The following is a 17,325-nucleotide window of genomic DNA, read 5'->3' as shown; positions in this document are numbered from 1 at the left end:
CGCCCCCAAATACTAGCGCAAGAGCGGCGGCAGCGAGCGCCAGCCGGGGATCCCGCCCTCTTGGCGAGCGCCGTCGAGACCAGGCTGAGCGTCCCGACCCCGCGCCCCGCCCGCGGCCTCAGTCGCCCAGCGGCTGGCAGGGCCAGGCTTCCGCCCTCCACGTTGTTGTTCCCGATTTGGGCCCCGCCCCCTTGGTCTGGGCTGCGGACGCCTTGCCTCAACTGCCCCCGCCCCGGCACCAGAGCAAAGGCTGGACTGTGGGCCATCCACATTAGACACGCGTGGACAAAGACAAGAATTTGGGGGAAGAAAAGAGAGAGACTTGGTTTTGAAGGGAGAGTGGTGAAGAGTAATGGGTAGGCCAGGGCACAACTGCAGAATTTCCCTTTCGGCGTCCCACCCTCCGTTCTTACAGTGGACCCATCCGCACCCACGAATGTGACCGTGTTAGACACTGGCCCTTTAAACAGAAGGCTGGCGGCGCGGGGTGTCCATGTGGAGCTGCTCCATGCCGTGTTGTCCTGCCCGCCCATTGGCCCGCGGCCCGGTGACGTCGCCTAATAGGATGCGAACGCACTGCGGGGGGAGGAACGGAGGCAAAACGCGGAACCGGATCATCACTCCGCTCCCTCCGCTAGTCTCTGGCAGCCTCCTGCCGTCAGCTCCGCCCACGGGCGGATCCCGGGGGAATTGCGACAGCCGGGTGGTTGCAGGAATTAGGTCACGTGTGGGTAGGGAGCGGAGACCCAGGGGTCAGGCCAGTCTCTAACCATCGTAAGGTTTCCCTGACCTGGAATATCCTTATTTGAGCTAACTTAAGTCTTAAATTTTCCACCCTTCTTTTCCTCCAGCAGGACACACTTCGTTGTGAATGACCGCAACACGCAGCCCTGGCTCAACTTGTGGCTTGCCTTCGGGGCGGGGCGAGGCGAGAAAGCGGAAATGCAGGGCGCGAGCGAAGCTGGATATTCTCCCACCCCCACCCAGGCCACGTGTGCGCGCGCCGTCTATAGTGGGCGGGGCCAGCCCGCTCGGGACCCCGCCCCTCCCTTCGTGAGGCGCCGCGGCCCTGCGGGCGGGGGCTCCGGTCCGGGCTTTGGCTGCGGCCCCGGTGTAGTAGCGGGGGCGGCGGCCGGGGGCAGCGCGGCTCCTTCCCTTGTTGTGTGTGTCGGTGCCTCCTCGCCATCTTGTTGCAAAGCCTTTTCTTGTCGGCGGGACTCCCGGGGGCCGCAGGGCGGGAGGCATCAGAGGGGGAAAAAGAGAGGGAGGGGAAGGAGGGAGGCAGTGCCGCCTTTTGTTTTTTTGCATCAAAATTTTTTTAATTTGCAAATTATATTTTGCAAATATTTTGGGAAACAATTTTTTCTCTCCGTGCTCTCCCGTTCTTCCCTGCGGAGTGCGCTGCGCCGCCCAGCCCTGTCGCCCCCCGGAGGTGATCCCTCCCTCCTGCCTGCCCGCCAGCCTGACCTGTGCCCGGCTCGCGGGCCGCAGTCTCGGCCCCGGCGCGCCCCCGGCAGCTCTCGGCGCGATGAGCATAGAGACGCTACTGGAGGCGGCCCGCTTCCTGGAATGGCAAGCGCAGCAACAACAGAGAGCACGTGGTGAGCGGCCGGGCTGGGCCCCTGGGGCACCGGGGAAGGGGAGACGAGCGACCCTGGTCTCTGAACCCACGCGAAACCGCGGGCAGGACCCCTTCCCGGGCGGCCTGCGAAGCCGAGCAGCGCAACGTTCCGCACAGGAGCCGCCGCCCGGGGAGGAATGTTGGGGGCAGTAAAATTAATTAATGAATTCATTACCGTGCAGTGAGGGACCCGGCTCCTGTGGGCGCCACCTCAGCTGCCTGCCACCCCGTGTGCACCTTTCGTGGGGGCTCCTTTCGCGTGGGTCAGCGGCGCCCTCGGTAGCGCCGAGGATGTGTGAGCCTGTGGGGGGTGGGGTGTGGAATGGTGTTGCGTGGGGGTGGCAGACCCGCGTGTGCGTGCGTGTGTGCACGGGGGAATGTGTGATGTGAGCCTCGAGGAGAGCGGATGAACGGACGTGTACACGGGCGAGTGTATAGTGCACACGAGTGGGCGTGTGTGTAACGGAGTGGGGGGTGGGAATTACTCTACGCCGAGCAGCTCCCCGGCTTCCCTGGCCCTGTGGGGAGGGTGCGGGGGGCGCTCCCGGCCGATCTACGCGCCGCTTGGGGCGGAGGCGGCCTTTGCAGAATGAAATGACATCGCGTGTCTTATGATCCTGGCCAGCCCCGCCTGACCCCGCCTCCCAGAGCTGGGCTGGGTCGCGCTTCAGGGGTTTGGGTGAGAGCTGGGCTGATTGGGTGTCTGCGAAACGGCCCGCAGGTCGCTGGGGGCAGTCCCCGGGCCCCCCTTGCTGCGCCCCACTTTAGTCGGTGTGGAATGTGGCGTGTCTGCGCGTTCCAAACCCGCTCTCGGCTGGAATGTTGCGTGTGCCTGCGTTCCAAGCCCGTTGGTTACACCGGGTGGTGACGTGGACGGGCCCCGCCTCCGACCACGTGCACGGGGGACACTCCCGCTGGGGACAGAGCGGCCCGGCCCCTCCCAGCTGCCTCGCGCTCGGCCGGGGGCGGGGCCTGGGCGGGGCTGGCGAGTGGCCTTGCTCCGGGTTGGGCCCTGGCTCCGGCCGCCGGGCACCTCCCAGGGAGAGCCTGTGCGCTGGAAGGAGGAGCCGCCGAGCTCACCTGTCCATTCTCGCCCCAACCTCCTGTTTTTGATCCTGGGGCAAGGGAAACCCTCAGAATCGCAGGGCGACAGGACATTTAGAGCTCACATATTCCCACTGACGTTTTGGGGAACGTTCTCATCAGGACCTCCTGGCAATACCCCTAGCTACATTGTGGAATGAGCCAGGCTGAGAAGGGGCAAACTTTGGCGTTCCCTCGGCAGGAAACGAGGATTTCAGATGCTTCCCATCTCACCCGTTCTGTCGGTGGTCCCCAGCTTCAGGGTGCTGCAGGAATAGGGGTTGGAGGGAAAGACCTCCGTTTTCCGGACTATTGAGAGGGCCTCGGCCCTGGATCGGTGTGTGTGCTGTATCCGGGGACTCATGTCCCCTCCAACCTCCCCTCCCCTCCTTCTGCCGGGTTCGTTGTGGTGGAGAGAGTGCTTCGCCCTCCTTTCCTTTCTCTCTGCCTATTGTTGCTTCAATGATGAGTCATGCAGGAGGTAGTAGTGTGTGTTTTGTGCGCGCGCGCCCTGCAGCTTTTGCCGCGGCCGCGGCGGCGGAGGGGGGTGGGGTGGGGGGAGCGGCAGCGGGCCAGGGGCGGGGGGAGCGGCGGGTCCGCCCGGCCTAGTCACTGGTCGACCGGCCTCTCAAGGTCAGGAGTCACTCGAGATCTGTGAGATGAGATGCTTGGGTTTTACGGAATTGATGGGCCGGGACATCAGCTAGCGTGCCCCTCCCCCTTATCTTCTGGGTCCCGAGCAGGGTCAGGTCCTGGACAGTGATGGTGGTGACCGAGAATGTCCTGTTTGCGGGCGCAGCGAGGGGGCGAGGGGAGGAGGGTGCGTGCACAAGAATTGGAGAGACTCGAGTCACCTGCCACTAGCAGAGTGCAATTCAGGAGTACCTATTGTGTCCTTGCTGTGTATCAGGTACTGTGCTAGAGGTGAACAGGGTTGACCCTGCTTTTTCCCCAAGGGAACAACCACTTCACCTTCACTTTACCCTCAGACTGACTGGTCTTATGGGGAAGGGGAGAAGACCCCCCTCCCCACTATCATCTCCCCCACCCTTTCCAAAATACTAAGTCCAGAGCTGACAGTAAGGACAGGGATGATGTGTGCAACACTGTGAAGGAGCCTGGGAATGGTTCTCTCCTAAGAAGTTGCAGAGCCCTGCCCCTCCCCCAGGTGGTGAGAACTGGGGGCAGGGAGCTGAGCAGAGGCCCAGTTTAACTGACCAGTCACAGTTCCTTCTTGGTGGGGCCAGAGGTCTTAGGGGATGGATGGTGCAAAGCCAGATCTACTCTAAAAGCTCACGTGCAGTTGGCTAGACTTAGCCGCAGCATGTCAATCTCAAATTCATTTTTTCTCCCTCCTTGAGGTTCTGTCTTCTGACTTGGGGTGGGGACAGTGGGAGAGAAGGGGTCATGTGTGCACCTGGTGACCAGAACTGCTTTCCTGGGTATGTACCTGATGAACAGCTCTGGACAGGGATTCTCTTATCCATGTCCCCTTTCAGTTTCATGGGTGGGTTTCCTGACTTAGACCAGCCAGATTGCTCCCATGATGCACCTGAGGATGTGTGTGCACATGTATGTGTGAGAGGGAAAAAGTGGTCAGCAGGAGGGCCTGGTCATTTCCAGCATTCATGGAGGTGGCTCAAATGGGACCCTCTTCTACCTGACCTAGTCACATCCTGGGGCCTGCCTTATGCACCAAGTTTCCTGTTAGCCTGAAGAAGGGGAGAACTCCCCCTGAACACGGGGCTACCTAGTGTAGACTCCTCAGGCCCCAGCCCTGTGCCTGCTGTGGCCCCTGAATCACCCCAGACGTGTCATGCTAACTTATCTGAGGCCAGCGTCGTGGGCATGTTTGCGAGTGGGAGAGGGAGTGCACGCCTGGCTGCCGCAGAGCATTATTTTACAGAGCCCGAATCTGTTCTGTTACCGAGGGAGTCCCCTGAGTGACTGCCAGCTTGCTCCCCCCACTTTGTTTCCCCCTCCGCAGGGCATAGGAAGAGGGTCACTGCTGGGTGGGGAGGAGGCAGGAAGCTTTGGTGGGCTGCATCTGGCCTGGGACACCCCCTCTTCCCCACCAGTCAAGATTTTTCATGCTGATCCAGGTGTGATAGAGCCTGGCCGTTGCCCTGGGTCCCGCCCAGCGCCTGTGAGGCGTAGCTGCCTGACTCTGGAACGGAGAGGGTAGGTGAGAAGGTTGCCATCTCCTGGATGAGCGGTGGGTTCCTTTCAAATATGGGGCATATGAGGTTTACTTTCAGTCTGGGTTCCCAGGGCACCTGTCCTCGGGGCTTGGGGCCCTCTCTGTCCCACTGCTAATGGGAGAGTGGAACCCTGGTCCCAAAGCCAATGAAAGTTTGGGTCCCGGCCCAAAGGAATGAAGGTGGGCTGTGTTGGGCCCTGGAGCTGACGGGGGAGGGGATGGGAAGGAGGGAGGGGGGAGCAGTGCGGGGGATGGACTGGGTAGCTGGTCGGTGGCCTTCCGCAGACCGCTCTGCCCGCGGGGTCTCTGGGCAGCTGGAGGGCAGAGAGCTGGTTTTCTCCGGGGCTGTAACAGAAGCCAGTGCCAGCCGGAAAGGCCTGGGAGAGCGCTGCCCTCATTGGAGCAGGCCTGGCAGCTCCCCTTCCTGAAGGGCAGGGGCCACGGAAGAGGCCTGTGCTGCTGGGAAACCACTGAGCGCTTCCCTCTCACGACACCGCTCTACTTCCTCCTGTGCCCCTGCGGGAGGGAGGGGCTCCGAGCCGGCCCGGCTCACACTCACTTTGTCAGTTGGCCCAAGGGCCCCAGTGGGGGGTTAATGCCCTCCTCCGTAGGGGCGTGCCTGCCGGCCCAGCTGTCAGCTCAGTTAGTCAGCAGTGTGGCCAATCCCGGACCGCAGGAGCGCTGATGGACCAGCCCGCTCCCTGGCCTGGGGGCTACAGCTGCTCCCCAGGGCCCCTGCCCAGCCCTGTGGCCGGGGAACCGGAATGGTGGGGCCTGGAGAGCACCGGGCAGGGTGGAGATGGAGAGGGACTTCTGGCTCAGGAAGGGCCCTCCCCTTCCCCTGGTCCCGGCCAGCTCCAGAGCAGGCCTCACCTTGCAGCAGGGCTTGCAGCTCAGATGCTGCAGGACAGGTGCAGGGCTGCCTTCCTTTCCTTCCTGCCTGCTTCTTACCTCTCTGGCTGTGCTGCTGGTGGGGGGATGGCGGGGGAGGGATTTGGGAGCAGTGAGTTCTAGCACCACAAAGGGCAGAGGAGGACCGAATGTGTTTTGTGTGATCCCTGAGGAAACCAGACACTGCGCCCTGGCCTGGGACTCCTGGGCCTGATGTCCTCATGTGCGAACTGAAGATGATGTCCCCGCCCTGCCTGTGGCATGGACTCTTGTGAGGATCCAGGTGTGTGTGTGTGTGTGTGTGTGTACAGACGCCTAGTGAGCATGTGCTTACAGAGCAGGTATGGGCATCCGCCAGGTGTCAGGATTCCTGGCTGGGTCTGGTTTCAGTTTTACCTGTGACTTGCTCTGTGACTCTCAACAAATCACTTTGCCTCTCTGAGCTCATTCATTTCATCCTGAAATGAAGATGCTGCCTGCCCTCTGAAAGGTACTTGGTAAAAACTGTTGAAGGCCTTCCCAGAAGCTATGATCTATCCCCCGCCCCCGCCCCCCCGTTCTCCTGTAGTGGCATGTGAGGGCTTTCGCCGACTGGCCTCTGCCCACCTTATCTGTCACCCCACTCCCCTCAGCCTTGTTGTTCCTGAACTTCCCTGCACCAGCCTAACCCCTCAACCTTCAGGTTACCAGGCCTCCAGCATCCTCGCTGACCACTCCTGCACTGTCTTTCTACAGCCTCTCTCCTCTCCCAGCCTGGATTGTTCTCTGTTACTTGTCCTTCCCCTCATCCAAAGCAGAGACCAGGTCTCTTGTGTTGTTCACTGCTGTGCCCCCCGGCACTTAGCCCCAGTGCCTGGCTGGCTGTAGATAGGTATTTGTGGTGTCTCGGGCTGAGCACTGACTGCGACAGGGTCAGAGGCCACGTTCTGCTTGAAAGACTTCAGAAGCTGGAGGCCAGGACTGCTGCCCGCTGAGACGCCCCTTGTGTTCTCTCTGCACAGAGGAGCAGGAGCGGCTCCGCTTGGAGCGGGACAGAGAGCAGGAGCAGAAGAAGGCCAGCAGCCTGGCCAGGCTGGCCCACGCCCTGCCCGTGGAGGAACCGCGCATTGAAGCGCCACCCCTACCTCTGTCCCCCCCAGCGCCCCCCCCAGCACCCCCACCCCCACTTGCCACCCCCACCCCACTGACTGTCATTCCTATTCCAGTAGTGACCAACTCTCCTCAGCCTCTGCCCCCGCCCCCACCACTGCCTCCTGCAGCCCAGCCTTTGCCCCTGGCGCCTCGCCAGCCAGCCCTGGTTAGCACCCCTGGACTCAGCATTAAGGAGTCTGCTCCCTTGCCCACCAGGCCACAGGTGCCCAACCCTGCTCCCCTGCTGCCAGACTCCAAGACCACCCTTCCGCCCACTGGCAGCCCCAAGCCTTTGCAGCCCCTCCCCACACCCATCCTGACCATAGCACCTCACCCTGGAGTTCAGCCCCAGCTGGCCCCCCAGCAGCCACCCCCACCCACTCTTGGGACCCTGAAGTTGGCACCAGCCGAAGAAGTCAAATCCAGCGAACAGAAGAAGAGACCTGGGGGGTGAGTGAGGTGTGGCAGAGTCCAGGCTGGTGGGATGGAGAACTGCCCACACTCTGGGCTGTGTGTGCAAGAGAAAGTAGCCCCTCCTAAGCTCATCCTTCAAAGCCATGTCCTACCTCTCCAACTGAGAAGCATCGTACTATATTTGGACAGTTCTCACTGTGCCTGTGTCCATTCCCCATTGCCCTCTGTTGTTGTCAGGCTTCCGTGTTCTCTGACCCCCTCAAGGATGGGCCGATGGCATTGCCAGGCCTTTGGTCAGAGTATTGGATTGGGGATCTCTTGGGTGAGGGCTGGGGTCAACTGGCTATTTCTGTGAGCCCCAGGAGGCCTTCTGTCTCCTCACAGGTGGACAAGGGCAGGATGGAGGATTAAAGGGATTGTGAATTATGAGCATACATGTGCCCTCCAGGGGGTATACACGCCTCCGCACAGGGTGAATATCTCCCATTGCTGCTTTGTACGGAGAATAAACCACCTGTGGCATTTGGGGAGTGGGGGCAGGAAGGCCGTCTAATTGGGCCCTCCTCCCTGAACCTCCTTTCCTGTCTGTCTGGGTTTCAGGATCGGAACCAGAGAAGTCCACAACAAATTGGAGAAGAACAGGTGTGTGCGCGTGCGTGTGTGTCTCTGGGCCCGCCCCGCCCTCTACCGGGACTGGTCCCACCCTTGGTCCCCCAAGCTCTCCTGGGGCCTACACCCCGCCCCCCGCCCCCCCCCCCAGGCGCTGGCTAACCAGCGCCACTCCCTCTCCCCAGGAGGGCCCATCTGAAGGAATGCTTTGAGACCCTGAAGCGCAACATCCCCAACGTGGACGACAAGAAGACGTCGAATCTAAGTGTGCTGCGGACGGCGCTGCGGTACATCCAGGTATGGGGGAGGGAGGCACCGCCGAGAGGAGGGCGGGCGGTGGCCGCAGCGCCAGCTTCCTCCCCACTCCCGCCCGCCCTCTTCCCCTCGCCGCGGCCCCGCCCCGCCCTTGCTCCCTCTCCGGCTCCCCCGCCCGCCTCCACGCGGGCGCTGAGCACATGGCCCGGCTGACGTCAGCGGGGCTCCCCGCCCGCGAGGGGGGCGGGGGGACGGGCGCGCGTGCGCGGGGGAGGGCGGCCGCGGCGATCCCCTCTCCTTCTTGCCCCGCCGGGCCGCCCCGCGGAGCCCAGCCATCTGCGCCGCCCCCGCAGCTCGGTCCCCCGGTGCCCGGGCCCGTGCTACCACCTGGCGCTGTTTAGTGCCCCCGCGGGTGAGAAGGGCGTGGCGCGGCCCCAGGGCCTCCACCCCACCCGCAGTGCCTGGGCGGGAACCCGGACTCGGCCCGAGAGTCTGTCGCTCGTGGTGGGGTGGGGAGTCCCCTGGGCGTGGCTCCCTGCAGACGGCGCGCGCCGGTGAGGCCCCCCACTCTGACCCCAGAATGATTACGAGCCTTCCAGTGAGAGCACTGAGGTGCCACGACTCGAGTTTGGGGGTTAAACCGGGGAAATGTGGTGGTCTGGGTGACCAAAACAGTCCTGGGGTCACCGAACCTTTAAAAATAACGCTCTCCTGCCTGCGTTTTTAAAAGCCCCTTTTCAAGGGGCCCTCCTGGCCGTGTGTTCCTCTCCCCTTGGGGCACTGGCTTCCCTCCGCAGTACGGGGTGGGGGGCTCCCGCCAGATAAGACAGTTGCCATGACGGCCCCGTGTTTCGGTTTCCCTGGAAACCGGCCGAGGGTTCCGCGTGCCGGGAAGGAGGCTGTGGGGGTGGGGCGGGCGGCCACGCTCGGCTGCCGCGGAGACGGAGTCGGAACCGAGCCGTTGGGGAGTGGGAGGGACTTAGCGCTGCCTACCCGCGCGGGGTGGGGGCGGGGGAAGCTTGGGGTCCCCTGTCCGCGTGCTCGGGCAGCTGTGAGGGGGGGCGGGCAGCGACAAGGTCCCCCTGGGATGGGGGTCAGGGAGGGTCCGACCGAAGTAGGAGCCAGAGGCGTAGCCCTACCCCTCCCCCGGCCAAGACTGCGGGGTCACAGCCCTGAGGTAACCGGAGCCTGACTCGTTCGTGGGGCGGAGGCGCTGCTACGCGACTGCTCCCAGCCGGCGGCTCCCCCCTGCCTCCCGCGAACGCGCGCCTTTCCGCCCGCCCTGCGGGCGCGGGGGAGTGGCTGGCGCGCCTCCAGGCTGCTTCCCTGCAACCGGGAGGGGTGGAGCCGGGCTCGGGGATTGGCGGGGCCGGGTTGGGGCGGGGCTTCCGCGCGCCGAGCGGTGGGGTGCCGCGGGCGGGGAGTGACGCTGCAAAGCCGGGTCCGCGTGGGTGCGCGCGTGCTCCGGGAGGGGCGGGGCGTCGCTTGCGGCGGGTCTGGCCTCGGAGGAGGAGGGGCCCCGGGAGGCCTACTTCCTACATATTTTTGTAGAACTTGATCTTGAGAATATTACTGGTTCTTCAGTTATTCCTAATCATATGGCTTAGGAGCAAATCCTTGTCAAGTGTTGTGACACTCTCTTGAATATCAGTTTCTTCTGTACTGCCATTTTGCTAAATAGGAAAGAAAAAATATCTTCATCATGGGGATGTTAGGAGGATGCGTCCTCTATAAGTACCAACTTCATAGAAATTACTGAGACACAGGAAGGATGGAATAGCACATTCCACTTTACAGACACATACTTAGGAAGGGGAGCCTTGTTTGAATGACAATTGAAAATAAATTGGAGGGGCGCCTGGGTGGCTCAGTTGCTTAAGCGACTGCCTTCGGCTCAGGTCATGATCCTGGAGTCCCAGGATCAAGTCCCACATCGGGCTCCCTGCTTAGCGGGGAGTCTGCTTCTCCCTCTGACCCTCACCCCTCTCATTGTCTCTCTCTCTCTCATTCTCTCTCTCTCAAAAATAAATAAAATTTTAAAAATAAATAAATAAATTATAAATAGAGACTCAGTAGAACCAGCAGGCATGGGCCTGGGCTGAGTAGGCAGCGAGGTGTACCCAGGCTGTTCCTAAGAGATATTTGTCCTGGGGCAATGGAAGCAGAAATAGAAAGCTTAACAAGGCTTTCTAAATCCTTAACCTCACTCATTTGTTTATTCATTTAGGTACTTTGGACAGCTCTGTGTCTGACTCTGAGAGTAAAGCAGGAAGCAAAGAAAAAAGCATGGGTCTCTGTCTTCATAGGTTTGGTCTTGGTGGCAGATTATAAACAAATAAAGGACTGTGCCATGAGGACGTAAAAGGGTCAGGGATCACAGAATCTGTTCTAGGGAGTGAGGGAAGTTGTTGCTGAGGAAGGGGCATTCGAGCTGAGACCTGAAGGTTTCAGGGTGACCTAGGCAAAACAGAGAGCAGAAGGCCCAGCACAGGCCAGTTTCTCCAACAGGGGGGAGCAGGATGCAGTTTTGGAAGTTAAAGGTGGTCATGCGGGTTGCCACGTAGAGATGGGGGCAGCAGGGCACTAGATGGGAGTCAAAAGGGAGTAGTAGAGAGACCACGTTAGCTGTGTAGACTGAAGGCTTTGGGCGTGTGCTGAGGTGGAAAGCTATAGCCCCCAGGCAGACTCAGAGTGGCTAGGAGGTGCGAAAGGGTTTGAAGAGAGCCACAGGGAAGTGGACAAAAACAGGAAGAGGAGTAGGCAGGTAACAAACTGTGCATCCAGGCAGTCTTAGGAAATGTGTTTAAAATGAAGCAATGTGGACAAAAGCTAGACCCTGGGGAAACTTTCCAGGGGCCTCTGGGCTTGTGGAGAACTGGGCTAGTTAAGAAAAAGAGGTCTTGACCTCTGAGTTTCTCCCAGAGCCAGAAATCTACTCTCCTTGCTGGTGGGTAGAGTTCAGGATGGTCACTTCCAGCCCCGCAGCAGCCAGGTTCAAGTGAGAGCTGACTCACCCTAGGCCCCATCATTGGTATGGCCTCATCTGATGTCACGTCCAGCAAACTGGCCTCTCAGGGTAGAGCCAGGTGAGAAGCCAGCCGTGTGTGTGTGTGTGCGCGTGCCTCAGTGTGTAAGGGAGGGATCTTTCTGGCAGAACTGTGGAGAGAAGCAGGTTAAATCTCAAAAGCCAGGATGTAGAGGAGGCCGTGTGTGGCCTGGGACTGCCGGCAGAATTGTAAAGCTACCAGGTTTCAGGCCAGAACGGAGTATGGTTGTATCTGGGTTGTGTGTTGCAGGCACTAATGGTTTGAAGCATTCCTGACTGGTGAGATCAGAAATACAAGGAGTTTGGGGCTCCCAGAGGGAGTGGGTGAAGTTGAGGATCTTGCCATACCCAGGAGGGGCGAGGGGCAAGTGAACAGTCAGGAAGGCTGCTGTGAGACTGCTTGTAGTAAATGGAATCAGGGCAAACTCAGTCCATCGGGTGACTGATTCCCCGTGACAGAGGGACAGGACAGAGGTGGGAATCTACATGCTCACATCCTGACATATCCTTCCCCCGTTGCTGAGATACGCATAGTTCTGTCCTGGCCGCTGGTAGGTTCGAGGGAAAAAGCTAATTATGGAACAGTCCTTGCCCTTACCGCGTTGGACGGGGACCGTGTGTACTGAGGTGGAAAGACAAAACATGAAGTTTTTAGGGGGTCGTCTGAGCCAGTGTCTGATTAAGTACTGATGGTCTTATTAAGTGCTCGAGTGTGGGCTGCCGCGTCAGGAAGGGCTCAAGGGCCTGGGACGGGGAAGGGTGGTGGGGGCTCGGGTGTGGGCTTGGAACACAAGCAGATAAGATGCAGGGGGGGCGAGAAAGGAGGATCTGTGTGTGAGACGGGGTTCAGAGAGGAGAACCAAGACGAGCTGGAGAGTTTGGTGTGTGCAGGGTCCGTGGGTTCTGCACCTGCCGGGACCGGCAAGCCTTGGAAGCCAGGAGCTCAGGAGCAGCGCAGGGTCGGAGGTTTCGGGGTGCAGCAGGGCAAGTGTGTCTGTGTTCGGTGGCCCCAGCGCTCGTGACATGCCTGGGCCAAGGAGAAGCTGGCAGCAGGGAGATCTGCAAGACTTCGAGGAGTCCGTTTAATAGGGCGTCAGAGTGGTCATGGAGGACACAGGCTGGCCTTCTGGAGCTGCAAATAAGTCCTGTGTGAGGGGAAACTAGAGACACTTCTGACGGGAGGCCCGGCACGTGGCCCCTGTGCAAGCGCCCCCCACACGCACAGCTGCCTGTGCGCCCGGACAGCCGTGGGCTCCGTGGCCAAGGGCGCTCCCTCCTGGTGCTCTTAGTGAGGGGGGTGGCCTCAGGGTCACGGGGCGTGGCCAACCGGAACCTGGGGTGAAGGACGGAAGTGTCTCTGGCGGTGCTCAGTGCAGCTCAGCTACAGGTGTGGAAGAAGGGGGCGCGTTCCAGGGCTGGGGGATCCGCCAGCAGCCCGGGGATTCTGGAGGGCGGCAGCCGGAGTGAAACCGGCGATGGTGAGAGGCAGCCCAGGTGGGCACCGCGGGCAGCGGCCCAGGGCCGGGCGAAGGGTGCAGAGCCAGCGGCTGCCCGAGCCAGACGGAGGCAGATGGAGAAGAAATGCAGGGGGGGTGGGGGGCGGCTCCTCAGGGACACTGAAGTGGAGGAGACTAGGGAATGATGCTGTGGAGAGAGGGGCAGGATCGTCGGGGGTTCTTTGGGGAATGAGTTCCAAGGAGGGTAGCTTGTGGCGCGGCGACTGACCGCGTGGTACGAGCGTGCCGGGGGCCTTGAGCGGCGCCGAGGAGTCCGTTTCCCCTCCTGTCCTCCACAAGATGGAGCGAAGAGGCTGCGGGGCAGGTGGATGGGGCCAGAGGCCCAGAAGCTCCTCCGGACAAAGTTGATGTGGGTGGGGGCGGGGGAGGGCATTCATCCTGGGGACGAGCTGACTGCAGCTGTGCTTTCTGTCGGTGGTGCCTGCTGGAGAGCATGCAGTGCACAGGCCAGGGGGCCTCACTGGGCCTCACTGGGCCTCATGGGCCCCGGCGCGGACCAGGGGCGGGTGTGGTCTCCCGCAGCCCCCTCACTGCGGACCTGGCCCTGGGGGCTGAGTGGCCTGGAGACCAGCGTGGCCGTGGGGAGAGGTTTCCGTACTGCGGGCCCTCTAGCTCCTGCTCAGGGTATCGTTCGGGCCCTTGCCTTGTTCTCCAGTCTCTGAAGAGGAAGGAGAAGGAATATGAGCATGAGATGGAGCGCCTGGCTCGGGAGAAGATCGCCACGCAGCAGCGGCTGACCGAGCTCAAGCACGAACTGAGCCAGTGGATGGACGTGCTGGAGATCGACCGCGTGCTCCGGCAGACTGGCCAGCCCGAGGACGACCAGGCCTCCACCTCCACAGCCTCGGGTGAGTCCGCCCCTCCCTGGCCAGGCCCCCCGCCCCCGGCTCCACGCCTCCCAGACCCCAGGGGCATTTACTACTCCAGCCTCGGGTTTCCCAAGCCCTTCTGACCTGTCCCTGTCCCCGTGTCCCCCCACAGAGGGTGAGGACAACATAGACGAGGATATGGAGGAGGACCAGGCCGGCCTGGGCCCATCTAAACTGAGCCATCGCCCCCACCCGGAGCTGCCGAAGCCACCGCCCAGCGCCGCCCCCGCGCCTCCGCCTCCCCATGCACACCCGCACTCCCAGCCTGTGGCCCTGTCCCCCGTCCCCCTGCCTGGGCAGCAGCCGCCAGCACAGCAGAAGACCCCTCTGCCGGCCCCTCCTCCCCCACCGGCTGCCCCTGCGCAGACGCTGGTGCCGGCCCCAGCCCACCTGGTGGCTGCAGCTGGCGGGGGCTCCACGGTCATCGCCCACACGGCCACCACCCACGCCTCAGTCATCCAGACTGTGAACCACGTTCTCCAGGGCCCGGGCGGCAAGCACGTCGCCCACATTGCGCCCTCAGCCCCCAGCCCTGCTGTGCAGCTGGCGCCCGCCACGCCCCCCATCGGCCACATCACAGTGCACCCTGCCGCCCTCAACCACGTGGCCCACCTCGGCTCCCAGCTGCCCCTGTACCCGCAGCCCGTGGCAGTGAGCCAGCCCGTGGCGGTGAGCCACATTGCCCACACCCTCTCACACCAGCAAGTGAATGGCACAGCCGGGCTGGGGCCCCCAGCCACGGTCATGGCGAAGCCGGCCGTGGGGGCTCAGGTGGTGCACCACCCCCAGCTGGTGGGCCAGACAGTGCTCAACCCTGTGACCATGGTCACCATGCCCTCCTTCCCGGTCAGCACACTCAAGCTGGCTTGAGGAGGAGGGCCACTCAGAGGCCCCCAGTGGGGGCAGGGAGGGGGAACCCGTCCCCCGCTCTCTCCCCACCCACCAGCTCCACACATTCCAGCCAGGCCGAGGCCCGCCGCACCCACCCCCACCCCCAGGCCTCCTAGGGGAGGGGGTGCAGAGACTCTGAGCCAGGGGAGGGAGGGCCACCCCGGGGAGCTGGGCGCGGGGCAGGGGGTCTGCCCTAGGACTTGAGCACGTGATGAGACACTCTGGTGAATGTGCCACTCGCCTGGCCTGGTGCCGGCTCCAGTGCCCTTCCTGCCTCCCCGCCTTGTCCCCTGCAGCCGTGCACCGTGGGTGTTGTGTTCTGCCAACCTCCCCGCCCCGCCCGCCTCCCAGTGCTGCTGCTGCTCGTGAGGGGGCCACGGGCCTGGGGCCTCCATCCGGAGCCTCAGCCTTCGCTTCCCAGGCCTTTCCGGGGAGGGGGGGGAAGCGGGCAGGGAGCAGAACAGAAGCAACTTGGCCCAGAAATCTGGGTGCGTGGGGGGCTCTGCTCTGAGTGCAGGTGACAGATCCTAGGACGGGGTGCGCTGCGGTCCCATCCAGGCAGGTGGGCCCCCCGGCCTAGGGTTCTCCGACCCAGCTGCGGTCACTGATTCGTTACCGCAGAAGCTAGTTAAGAGGAGTCGCTACCAACAACTACCCCACGCTGTTGCTAAGCTCCCTGAGCTCCCCCCCCCAGTCTTTGCTACTGGGCTCCTGACCTCTGGAGGGTAGGCTGAGGGTGGGGGCTGGGAAGGAAGGGCTTGGCTGGCCTGTCGCCATGCTGGCCCTCCCCAGCACTGCCTGGGTCTGGGCTGAGGAGAGAGCTTCTCTGGACCCCCTGGGCCTGGCTCTTGGCTTCCCAAAGGCAGAGGGGATGGGGTGCTGTCGCATTGGCCGCCCTGCTTCCCTGGCCTCTGCTCAGTGCTGTGCGCTCCCCCGAGTGCCTCCTGTAGCCTCCAGCCAGCGTCTGGTCTGGGTTCTGGGAGCCTGAAGCCACATTGCCGAGGCCCTCAGGAAGTCAGAATCCAGGGGCTGGGCCAAATGCCCAGGCCCCTTCCCTGATGCCCTCGGGGGAGGGGGGGCCTGTAGAGCAGGGAGGAGGGCTGCTACTTCTGCCCCAACTAGTCTGTCTCTGGCATCATCTCTGTCTTTCCCCTGAACATCCACTTTTCTTCTCCAGTGGGCTCTTCTGAGTGTGCCACAACCTTCCTCTCAGGAAGGTCCTTCGTTGGATCTAGGGCAGGGCTGAGCTTGGGGTGGGGGGGGAGCGAGGGGGCCTGTGTGCAGGGCCTGCTGCTTTCCCTGCCTCTGCCGACTGCTTTGGCTTCTCTTTTTATGTGGGTATTTATTACAAGTGGCCTTGTGTCAGACACACACTCAGTTGTACACACATGCACACTCGCCTCCCCACCTGGACACACACAGTGGCCAGTGGCCTTTCGATGTGGGGAGGGGAAGCCAGTGTCCCCAGGTGTGACCTTTGCTTTGATGGGCAGGGGGAGGGACGTGCAGGATACTGAGGAGGCTCGCAAAGGTCTTGAACAGATTTGGACACCTCAGAACTCTCAGTTCTTTCCTTGTCCTGGAGACCTCCTTGGGGCCTGTTCTCCTCAGTCTCACCTGGGGTGGGGAAAGGGAAGGCCTCTGGTCATCTAGAGGCCCCCAGGAGGGAGCCTCACACCCACCCCACCAGCTTGCTACCTTCCTGCCCCTGCAGCCACCACCCGCCACCCTGGTTCTTGGGGAAACCAGCTTCTGCTCTTCCCCGAGAGATTACAACTGAGGGAGCCGGATGGGCCTGGTGCCCAGGGAACAGTCACAGAAGCATTGGGGAACCTGCCCTTTCCGGCTCTGTTCACCTCCCTGCATTCTGAGGCCATTCCGGAGTTGAAAGCGTGTCAGCCAGGGGCCTCTCGGGCCTGCACAGATACCTCATCCGCCCGCTCACCGCCCCTGCCCCTCCCCACCCCAGCAGTGGGGGCCTTCGAATCTAGTGCCGAATGACTATGTCCAGATTGGTGACGATGGGTGTTGTTGCTGTTGTTTTTGTTGTTGTTTGTGAACGCTGTGATGCTGTGTGCCCGAGAGGGCAGCCGCCGCCCAGCCCTCCCTTGGGCATCTATCTCCCCTCTGAGAGCTGTCAGGACCACGTCTGTCCTCACCCTGTGGGACCGCCTGCCCCTCCCCCTCCCTAGCCCTTCCAGCCTGGGGGACGCGTGCGTGCACACACACATACACACACACACCTTACCTCTCATGCGTGTTTTACTTTTTGATGTTAAGAGTGGCTCACTGGCTGGGAGCCTTTACCTCGGGGAGAGGGGGAGGTTGGTTCCTTGGGGGGCCAAAGAAGGGCAGGGAGTGCCTGGAGGGGAATGAGGGGTCATCATAACCCCTGCTCTCCAGGAACAGCTTCTCCCCCATCCCAGGGTTCCATCCCCATCCCCCAAAGAGGTGGCCCTTGTTTACAGTGAGGACTCGGTCACTGTGTCTCCGTTTCCTGAAATACAAACTGTAGCGACCCCAGACTGTAGAGATTTTTATGTGTTTGGATACATCTGCTGTGTGGGAAAAACAAAACAAAACCCTACAAAAACCCTAATTTTGTACATATTGTATTTTTACTATTGAACTGTATTCTAGTGGCTGTTCATGCTCCAAGACTTTAGGTATTGAGACATGAATACTATCCATGTAATAAGCACTTGCCTGGAATAAAATATAAAACTGAAATAAACCTGCACTGAAATCAGATGGAGCCGCCAGGCTGCAGCATCCGGGTCACTCTGTTGCAACAGGAG

The 17,325-nt window shown here is 61.7% G+C and overlaps 2 protein-coding genes across 5 annotated transcripts in view; one reads left to right on the top strand and one right to left on the bottom strand.

Annotated features, from left to right (window-relative positions):
* The first annotated feature begins 529 nt into the window (after nt 1-529).
* On the top strand, nt 530-17,278 carry MNT (MAX network transcriptional repressor). Of its 4 annotated transcripts, none has more exons than XM_081806103.1 (7): nt 655-720; nt 855-1,601; nt 6,797-7,376; nt 7,941-7,982; nt 8,135-8,246; nt 13,423-13,615; nt 13,749-17,278. In XM_081806103.1, the coding sequence occupies exons 2-7, from the start codon at nt 1,529-1,531 to the stop codon at nt 14,504-14,506; spliced, it is 1,758 nt and encodes a 585-aa protein (XP_081662229.1). In that variant the 5' UTR covers nt 655-720; nt 855-1,528; the 3' UTR covers nt 14,507-17,278. The 4 variants fall into 4 exon arrangements, with proteins under 4 accessions (XP_081662228.1, XP_081662229.1, XP_081662230.1 ...); XM_081806104.1 differs by lacking the exons at nt 655-720; nt 855-1,601 and adding exons at nt 5,386-5,470; nt 5,968-6,078; XM_081806102.1 differs by having other exon boundaries at nt 530-1,601.
* The window catches only part of SGSM2 (small G protein signaling modulator 2), a 43,755-nt gene continuing 36,360 nt past the window's right edge, over nt 9,931-17,325 (bottom strand). The window contains exon 24 of the mRNA XM_081806077.1: nt 9,931-13,425. Coding sequence (XP_081662203.1) covers nt 13,376-13,425 — 50 coding nt within the window. The 3' untranslated portion in view covers nt 9,931-13,375. The remainder of the gene's footprint in view (nt 13,426-17,325) is intronic.

This window comes from Leptonychotes weddellii, chromosome 15 (assembly GCF_054177405.1).
Source record: "Leptonychotes weddellii isolate Sample4059 chromosome 15, ASM5417740v2, whole genome shotgun sequence".
In the NCBI taxonomy this organism is placed as follows: Eukaryota; Metazoa; Chordata; class Mammalia; order Carnivora; family Phocidae; genus Leptonychotes; species Leptonychotes weddellii.
Note: the sequence above shows the minus strand (reverse complement) of the source record. Positions and strands in the feature narration are given on the sequence as shown.

Coding starts and splice junctions, on each gene's coding strand:
- MNT (XM_081806102.1), top strand. CDS start 1,529: ATGAGCATAGAGACGCTACTGGAGGCGGCCCGCTTCCTGGAATGGCAA. Junction 7,983..8,134: donor AACAAATTGGAGAAGAACAG/GTGTGTGCGCGT, acceptor CCCTCTCCCCAG/GAGGGCCCATCTGAAGGAAT. Junction 8,247..13,422: donor CGGCGCTGCGGTACATCCAG/GTATGGGGGAGG, acceptor CTTGTTCTCCAG/TCTCTGAAGAGGAAGGAGAA.